At 35.4% G+C, this 9356-nt stretch overlaps 2 protein-coding genes across 2 annotated transcripts in view; both read left to right on the top strand.

Annotated features, from left to right (window-relative positions):
• Positions 1–8294, top strand: part of LOC117120121 (stress-induced-phosphoprotein 1-like) — a 13130-nt gene extending 4836 nt beyond the window's left edge. The window contains exons 4-13 of the mRNA XM_033265132.1: positions 62–218; positions 1227–1410; positions 1607–1733; positions 2114–2216; positions 2459–2579; positions 3263–3359; positions 3617–3778; positions 4318–4421; positions 4964–5127; positions 5827–8294. Of these exons, the coding sequence (XP_033121023.1) occupies positions 62–218; positions 1227–1410; positions 1607–1733; positions 2114–2216; positions 2459–2579; positions 3263–3359; positions 3617–3778; positions 4318–4421; positions 4964–5127; positions 5827–5899 (1292 nt within the window). The 3' untranslated portion in view covers positions 5900–8294. The remainder of the gene's footprint in view (positions 1–61; positions 219–1226; positions 1411–1606; positions 1734–2113; positions 2217–2458; positions 2580–3262; positions 3360–3616; positions 3779–4317; positions 4422–4963; positions 5128–5826) is intronic.
• Positions 8295–8448: 154 nt separating this feature from the next.
• LOC117120111 (2-amino-1-hydroxyethylphosphonate dioxygenase (glycine-forming)-like) overlaps positions 8449–9356 on the top strand; it is a 3789-nt gene continuing 2881 nt past the window's right edge. The window contains exon 1 of the mRNA XM_033265123.1: positions 8449–8529. Within this exon, the coding sequence (XP_033121014.1) occupies positions 8449–8529 (81 nt within the window). The remainder of the gene's footprint in view (positions 8530–9356) is intronic.

Genomic DNA, 9356 nt, shown 5'->3' with positions numbered 1-9356 from the left:
ATACTGTATACACGTGCATATACAAATACATATGTAATTTCATCAATTATCCTTCTTATAGCTTCAACAGCCGGAGCTAACCCAATGTCAAATCCATTCACCATGCCTGGAGTTGAAGCGAAACTACTAGCTGATCCGGACACCAGGGAATGGTTGAAAGATCCATCATATCAAATGTTGTTGGCCTCACTGAAAAAGGATCCCAATTCGATCGGAATGTATGTCAATTCAATTTTTATATATTAATAATTCAGTGTACAATATAGACATTTATGTGGGTAATACAGTAAATATGCTTGAGTTACGATTTACCATATTTTTTTTTTCCACCTCATCTGATGCCATCACACAGTCACTTGTTCATTTTGCTTTGTTACTGCACTGTGTGAACATAGTATGCAGTGTGTAAATATATGTGTCCATACTGATTGAGAGTTCTGCACATACCCGTTTTCTTGTTGTTTTGGTTTTTGTGTCTATGCTGCCTCGGGGGGAAAAAGCACTATATTATGGTCTGAAAGTTAAAGATGGTGGAAAGTGTAAATCCGGTGGAGGTGCATGATGGGTCATGTGTCATTTTAATTATCTTATTGCTGTACAAAAGTCATAACAAAATACACCACATATTTCTTGATAACTGTATCCTATGTGGATACTTTATCAGTAAACATAATACAGTAAGACAGTATACCGTATATGCTCGAATAACGGCCACTCTCGAATAAACGTCGCACCAAACATGATTTTTTTTTACTAAGCACCTCTCTCGAATAAGCGCCGCTGCGCTTAATCGAGAGAACATATGTTGCCCTGTGTGATTGTAATGTAACACTTTGAGAAACAGGGTTTTAAATACAATGTATACGGTGTTAAAATGAATAAGTAACACAATGAAGACACAAACATTACTTTATAAACGTTTATTTACGATGACGTAAGATCTATGATAGGCCTACCGAACTACAGGAATATGTGAAATAGGTAACATGGGAATGGACATGGAAAGTGCCACGCTGACGTTTTTTATAACCACCGCTCTCGAATAAGTACCACCCTTGAATAAACGCTGTACTGAAGCCTCCAATTATTTTATAAACGTCGCGGCGCTATTCAAGCATTTACGGTAGGGCATAGACACATGCTCCTGCCGGGAACCTTTTTTTTAAATACTGTTAAAAAATCTATGTATATCTCGCAATCGTGCAAATGTTTTCTTAAACTTCAAGGAGATTACAAGATCCGCGGGTTATGAAAACCCTGAGTGTTCTACTTGGAGTTGATTTGAAGCTTGCAGCAGATGCCGACATGGCCGATGACACTAAGACATCATCAGCCCCAAAGCAACAGAAGCCAAAAGAACCAGAAAAGATGGAAACAGAAGAGAAGAATCTAGACCCAAACAAAAAGAAAGTAAGTTGTTATGATTTTAGTTTGTATTTAAATAATAAATCTTTAATGTTTTTTATTTAGGGATATTGCAGGAATAGAAAAATAGATTGCTTCGCTCCACCCAGGAGTGTAAATGGGTACATGATTTTGTTGCCAGCTCCTAAGCTGATCACAGTAGCAAACATATCTGTCATTTACGTTGTGGTTTCCTTTGTAGGCGCTAGATCTGAAAAACGAAGGCAACGCTGCCTATAAGAAAAAAGAATTTGATACGGCTATCGATTTGTACTCGCAAGCTATTGAGTTGGATCCTGAAGAGATGACATTCTTAACCAACCGTGCTGGTACGTATTCTCGCTTTCCTTTATAATACTAGTGTTTTGCTTTGCGGCAGGTCCAAATAGCTATAGAGTAACTTCTCTCAGTCTTAGGCCCTTGCTGTTGCAATAACTACTTCCCAGTTTCAGTTAATTGGGAAAAGTTGTCAAGGGTTTAATTGGCTTCTTCCTCGCTTGTGCTCTTATTTTAATCAACTGTCTGTAATTAATAGGAAGGAAGTCTTAAGCCCAATTTTTACAAGAGCTACCTCCTTGTACTGATATGCATTCTTTACATGTGCGGATACGGTAGCTCTTGTGTGTATCGTATTATACGAATACAACATTTGAGGTGAAGTAGTGAATTATATTATATGCATAATAGTATTTTCTCTTTCTTACAACAGCTGTTTACTTTGAGAAGAAGGATTATGATGCTTGTCGGAAAGACTGCTTGAAAGCTACTGAAGTTGGAAGAGAAAACAAAGCTCCATTTAAAAATATTGCAAAGTAATTTTATTTTATTTTCATGGGTTAATTAATAATAATTATTGTCATATTAATTTCTGTTGTTTTTTTTTATTGTTATTATTTTTATATAATTTTAATATAATTATATATGAATGTCTTTGCTAGTTTTTTTTTTGTTTAAACAAAATATATTAACTATAGAAAATCGCCTATAAACTAACCAGTCCCTTGCAAATTCATGTGAATTCATGGTGTTAAATATTATTATATTTCTATTGTAGGGCTTTTGGTAGAATTGGAAATGCATACCTGAAAGAAAAAGACTATAAAGAGGCCTTAGAATACTTCAAGAAGTCTTTGACTGAACATAGGAGTGATGACATTTTAAAGAAAAAACAAGAGGTGAGTATTGTTAATTGATTATGGTTTGGGAAGCTAAGGTGTCCGGGGTTCGAGTCCTGCTGAGAGACAGGATTTTGTTTTTCATGACAAAAAAATTCGGCTCCACTCCCTAAGCTATGTGTTTATGTTTTTCATGTGATAGAGATTGCCAAAGACGGTGATTAGGTTTGCTATTAGCAATCCTTGGGGTATTTTTTTGTAATTATAGAGGACCCCATAGACGGACTCTTATTGATAGAGTGTCCAGACCACCTCCGCCTCAACATGGCTGTGGCGGAGGTTGAACATTTTTGTGACTGAACTTATGTAAAAAGTAAATCTTTGCTGAGTCACAGGGCTCATATATGCGTTAGCTTATCCCCAGTTTCAAGTACTGTGAAGGAGATGAAAGTGTGATGCTCTCCCTGGGTTGCGCACTGGTTCACAACTTACTCCCACCAATTTGCTGCTGCTGGTACACATTAATGCAGTTGAGTAGACTGAAGTAGTATAGATAATTTGCCTTGCCCAAGGACACAGGCGAAATGCACAGAGGAGGATTGAAGCGCCAAACCACCTCCAAATAACTTGTGTACCAAAAGTTTACTTGTTTTAATAAGACAAGATTATTTAGTTAGTTAATTAATAATGAGAGTTTTTATGTAATTTATAGTTATTTTGTTTACTTTCATAATTAATTCCAGTGTGAGAGGACTCTGAAAGAACTAGAGCGGAAGGCATATATTAACCCAGAACTGTCATTGGAAGAAAAAAACAAAGGCAATGAGTTCTACCAGAAAGGTAAATAATCAGATGTATAAGGGGTAAGAGCAGAGGTAAGGAACAGTTGGGGGAACATATTACACCCATTTGCACTATAAAGCTGAAGAAATAATAGATAATGTTTTATATACGTACTGCAGTATGTAGGTGTTATTTTCTTTTAGGCTATGTATTGTACTTTTATCATTTTTATTGCAATAATTGTTTTTGTCTTGAACATAAGATCTAAATTGCTAATCGTCAAGTTTATTGTAAAATGCGTTTTTTTTTTTCAGCTGATTTTCCCAATGCCCTCAAATGTTACGATGAGGCGATTAAACGCAATCCAGATGACGCAAAGATATATAGTAATCGAGCTGCAACATACAACAAGCTTCTTGAGTTTAACCGGGCTGTCAAAGACGCCGACGAATGTATACGGTTAGATCCACAATTCAGTAAGGCATCATTTTAATTTTTGCATCTTGTTAGGAAAATTATCAAAAGAAATTTGATATAAATTCAATTATTTAGGTATAATGCGGTAATAGTGGGGCATATATTGGAATCATTCTAATCCTATTTTCATTCAGACAAGGTTTTTTTATTGATAAAATACATAAATCTTGCCCCTAAACTGTTATCGAATGATGTACATATGACATCAGCACACATCTAGTAAAGTGCGTTCACAAGAACCATAATTTCATAAATATAGCGGAATAGATTTTTCTGTCAGTCAGAGCTGGGCAACACAACAGTTTTTGTGTCTGTGCCCCCTTTGGGGGCAAATACACTATGTTATGATCTGGCATTTAAAGATGGCGGAAAGAGTAAATCCATCGGAGGACACGAGTAAAATGCTCAAGGGCAAGAGTAAAATGCACATCAAGGAATTGAAACCCCGACCTCAAGGTGGGGACAGCATTCCTGCTGTGCCAAACCACATACTTCATCATGTCATTCTTTCAAATTTTTTTTATTTTTTTATTTTAAGTCAAAGGGTACATCCATAAAGGAAGAAACTTAATGGCTATGAAACAGTGGGCACAGGCTCAGTCAGCACTGCAGAAAGGGCTTGATGTGGACAGCAGTAATCAGGTAATATTTATTTATTTGTGTATTTGTTTGGTCAGTTGTTTGTTCATTTGTTTATTTGTTTATGTTATGAAGCAATGGGAACAAGCACTTGATGTAGCCAGCAACAATCATGTAATATTTATTTGTTTATTTGTTTTTTTTATTTGTTTATTCATCAGTATTCAACCAGGTATAACAGTTTCATCATTAACAATTATAATCTGTGTATACTACGTAGAAGTAAATTCTAAATAGGAGTCTTACTCGTAAACCATAGGTAGCATATGTGAAGATTATCTTTGTATATAGCTCCCTCAAGCTTATTTATGATGATTTACCTCAGCACTGGGCATAAAAATGGGTATGAAGTGCCGAAACTAATGTTTGAATCAACACATGTAGAGCCGTACCTAAACATTGACATTTTTTTCGTCAAACAACTTTTTTCTGTCTTAGCAAAATCAGTTCTACAACGTATCAAAAAATTGTTTTCCTTCAGAGTTGGAATTCAATGATTCTCCTGAAAGTAATCAATACAATATTCTTATTTTTTTTATCAACAGGAAGCAATGAATATGCTAATTACTTGTAGGCAGGAGATCAATAAGAATCCGGAAGAAGTGAAGAAGCGGGCAATGGCAGATCCTGAGGTCCAAGCCATAATGAGCGATCCAGGAATGAGGATGATCCTGGAGCAGATGTCCCAGAATCCAGGTGCTATTCAAAAGTAAGTCTGACTGACCAATCAAATGCTTGTTTCTGTAAATTATGGGATTACTCTCAAACATTTACATATTTAACAGGTGATAATAAGGAGTGTTTCTTTATGCCATTATCCGTTCACTTTAGACATTAAACCTGTATATTGGATCTTTGCCCTCGTTCGTTCGTTTGTGTGAATCAATAATCACAGGAGCTACACAGGTGTTAATTTAGTTTTCTTCAGCGATTAATCACGAATAATGGATTCTAGTTGCTGTTATCAATTGACTGGAACAGTCGTAGCAGGGTCACCACGTGCAGGTTAACAGCATGACCCCGCCCTGAAGTACTTTAACAATAGCAGAAAGCCTTTTAAGCATTTTAAATTTTTACCAGGTGTGGATATAAGAGTTTCAAGATATGGGTAGAGTTCAGGGCAAACAGCTTTAGAATTTTGTTTATGTGAATCAAAAATGGGTATGATCATTCTCCCTGCCCACTCCCAATTTTTTTTATGTGAACAGTAGTGCATTCATTATTCACATCCTACTTTAGTAAGGCAGAAAGAATGTTTATGAAATGTCCATTAGCAAAGGACACAATATGAGCAGAATAGGAATTGAACCCCTTATGCTGTGATTACAAGCCTGGTGCCCTACCACTTCTCCACAACAGATAAAACTGTATTTATTATGTTATTTATTGTTTTTTTTTCGTCTTTCAGTCACATGAGCAACCCAGATATTGCCAGGAAATTGTACAAATTGCAAGATGCAGGAATCATCCAATTCCGTTGATGAGAGCAACCAATGTTTATCCAGTTTTGTTGATAGACAGCTCCAATAAAACCAACATTTTCTTTAAAGTGTATTCTCACGAGTTGACATCATCATTTATATTGAGCCCACATTAATTTTCTATGACGGTTTTGAAAAATTGTTTGTGGCTTTGGGAGTCAGTGTCGGTGATACATTACCCGGGCTCATTTAACATCAAGGCACATGCAGGAAATATTTAAATATAATGTGATTGGCTGTCTAATACAGCACTCGGGCTTACAGACATGCCCAGTGGCTGCATCATTGCAATTTACATACAGACATGCCCACTTACAGTTTTATTGTTTTGTGATTGGCTGCAATACAGCACCTCAACTAATTTACATATAGACAAACACACTTACAGTTTTATTGTTTTGTGATTGGCTGCAATACAGCACCTCAACTAATTTACATATAGACAAACCCACTGACAGTTTTATTGTACTGTGATTGGCTGCAATACAGCACCAACTCATTTACTTGTAGACACGCCCACTGATAGTTTGAATGTGCTGTGATTGGCTGCAGTACAGCACCCCGACTAATTTTCTTCTAGACATGCCCACTGACAGTTAGGATGTACTGTGATTGGCTGCAATACAGCACCGACTCATTTGCATATACACACGCCTGCTGACAGTTTTAATGTACTGTACTGTGATTGGCTGTAATACAGCATCTAAACTATTTTACATATAGACACACCCATTGACAGTTTAGTTTGACTGCGATACGGCAACTTAACTCATTAACATATAGACACTTCCACTGTGAGTGTACTGTGATTGGCTGCAATACAGCACCTCAACTAATTTACATATAGACGCTCCCACTGGCAGGTTGAATGTACAGAACTTGGCTGCAATACAGCACTTTACATTGACACATCCATTGACAGTTTAGATGTACTGTTCTTGTAGACACGCCCACTAAAAGGTTAACCCGTGAGAATAGCATTTTAAACTATGCTTTGTTGAATTGATTGGCATATGATTGAAATAACATTCTGGTATTGGTATTGAGTATAATGGAGCCCATGTGTTGTCACTAATCCTTTGTGAAACCAAAAGTACCTCTCGATCATCTGGTTGATATTTGAGTATGAAATATTAAATACTAAAATTCTAGGAGTTTATGGCAGATGTATATAATGAAATAAAGTAGTCCTGAAATTGATAATCTTTCAATCATAAGTGATACTACAGTATCCTAGGCCCAGTAGCCCCATATTCAATGCATTTTACATGATGTTGAACACGTTTCAGTAAGTTTTCAAAAATGAATTGTTCGATCATAAAAACTTTTTAAAACATTTAAACCAAATTGTTAATTTGAAAAACATATTTAAATATGTTAAAAAAAAAAAAAACGTTTCTGGAGTCGTGTGAAGGATATTCAAAATATGAATTGTGCGAGAAGTACGAAGGCAGGTTATGCTGACAAGACTGAAGTACTGTACTGCTATTTATAAGATCAAATTTCTTAAGCTATATACTAAAAATATATTTTAATTTACATGCTATATTGTTTAAATTGGCTCTTTATTATACACGTTTTCTTTTTTTCTGATCGTAATATGGATTGCATTTTAACTCCCAATAATATTCACAAGTGTACTGCACACAAAATCTCAATCTCTCTTTTAATAAGTCTCTTTACAGACTAGTGATGTTTATTAACAAAAGCTTGTGTGTATTAAAGTGCTACTTCTAACTAAACCTACTTTTTTTGCATAATAAAAGGTATTCTAAAATCCTATTCTTTATATAGCCTTAGATATGCTTTATACGTAAATTTATGTTTATATTTATACCACACAACGTGATTCACCTGGTTCCGGCATGTACAATAGGACCATTGTAATAATTTATTAAAAGTGCAGAGGTAGCATTTCCTGTCCTAATCTACTTTTCAAAAGATGGACCAATTATAAAGCATTGTTAAGTCAGGTGACCTTTAAGTCATTATAGGCCTACTTCATGTTTGTAAAGAATTTTATATTCAAGACGATACAAATCGTCTGCATGACTCAGTGTATGTTTAACATGTTCAGGGATAAAAAAAAAATAATGCTGTAGTTTAGTCGGACCTTGTACTTTTATATACATGGCGACTATGAGAACACATTGGAAGGCTGGATTGCTTGTATGTATTATATTTTTGTTGTACTGCCCACCCTTTAGTCTTTAAATGTGTGTATGATGATACTGTTAAATGTTCTGGAAGGAAAGTGACGCAATTGAATGTTTAGGAAACGGCTTATGCTCCCATTTAAGCTTGTAATCCAAATGTTATTTCCTGATACATGTAGTTTAAAAATACAGAATAATAAAAATTATTCATCATAATGAGTAACTGAACGTGGTATTGACGAAGTCGTTTATTCTGTTTATTTCGTCAGAACTTCAAAAACATATTACCAATTTTGAAACTGGTAAAAATGAATGAAACAGTAACAAGTTTTAAAACTGACTGAACGGGACTGCCACACCCGTCATATTCTTGTATTCGTTGCTGCCTGCAAAATGTATGAATTACAAAGTGTTATGTCTGAAAAATATGTTATAAGAGTGAAGTGGGGAAAGTTTTTGGAAATCCTGAAACAAGTAGATTGGATGACTGGAGGATTACACTTTACTTGAAAGTGGAAGAATGGCAGATAGTGCTTTGGCTTATGTCATTATGTTCGCAATTCATATTAATGTATGGCAACGTTTTTCCGACTCTGAATTTTATACTGAACAAGAAAACTGGCAGATGACGGATGCAAATGGTCAAACATAGGATTATGTGGTATCGTCGGAAAGAAAAGCATGCACTAAATATTTTTTCCCATTATACCAATACCGGGCACTAATGTTGAAAAACGAAAGCATAGTAACGGAGATTTTTGTCATAAATCATGTCATTGTCTGGTGCCCTCTATGGGTTTTTTTTTTTGTACAAAGTTGGCTTGTTTTCTCAGTTCTAATACCGATACTTTAGATCTACGGAGATTTTTATGTTTGTAACTGATAACAAAAGAACTTGGCACAAATTTTATTTTTATTCATGTTTATTAGGTTTTGTGGTTAGATTTCAGGACTGATTATATATATCATTACTATCGTTACGAAACTGCAACGATAGTGATAGATAACCTATAAATTATGGAAAGGCATTGCCCCTGCAAAACTCTACAATCTCTATTTTGATGGCTTTTTGCCTTTTTCCATTAAAAACACCACCATTTTCATTTATTTAATTAAAACTCAAACCTAAAATTCTCATTCCGGGAGTTAGGTCAGCTGCTGCACTGCTTACCTTTTTGTCTGTACCTACCGCTTGCATACTCCATGTATATATTCGTGTTTCATATTGCTTTCTATCTGTGTTTTCCGTCGATTTGTCTAAGTAGGCCACTTCATATCAGCCATGCTGAAAGAGCAGTGGC

Source organism: Anneissia japonica, unplaced genomic scaffold, assembly GCF_011630105.1.
Source record: "Anneissia japonica isolate Jap-2015-1 unplaced genomic scaffold, ASM1163010v1 scaffold401_len1656234_cov178, whole genome shotgun sequence".
Taxonomy (NCBI): domain Eukaryota; kingdom Metazoa; phylum Echinodermata; class Crinoidea; order Comatulida; family Comatulidae; genus Anneissia; species Anneissia japonica.
Note: the sequence above shows the minus strand (reverse complement) of the source record. Positions and strands in the feature narration are given on the sequence as shown.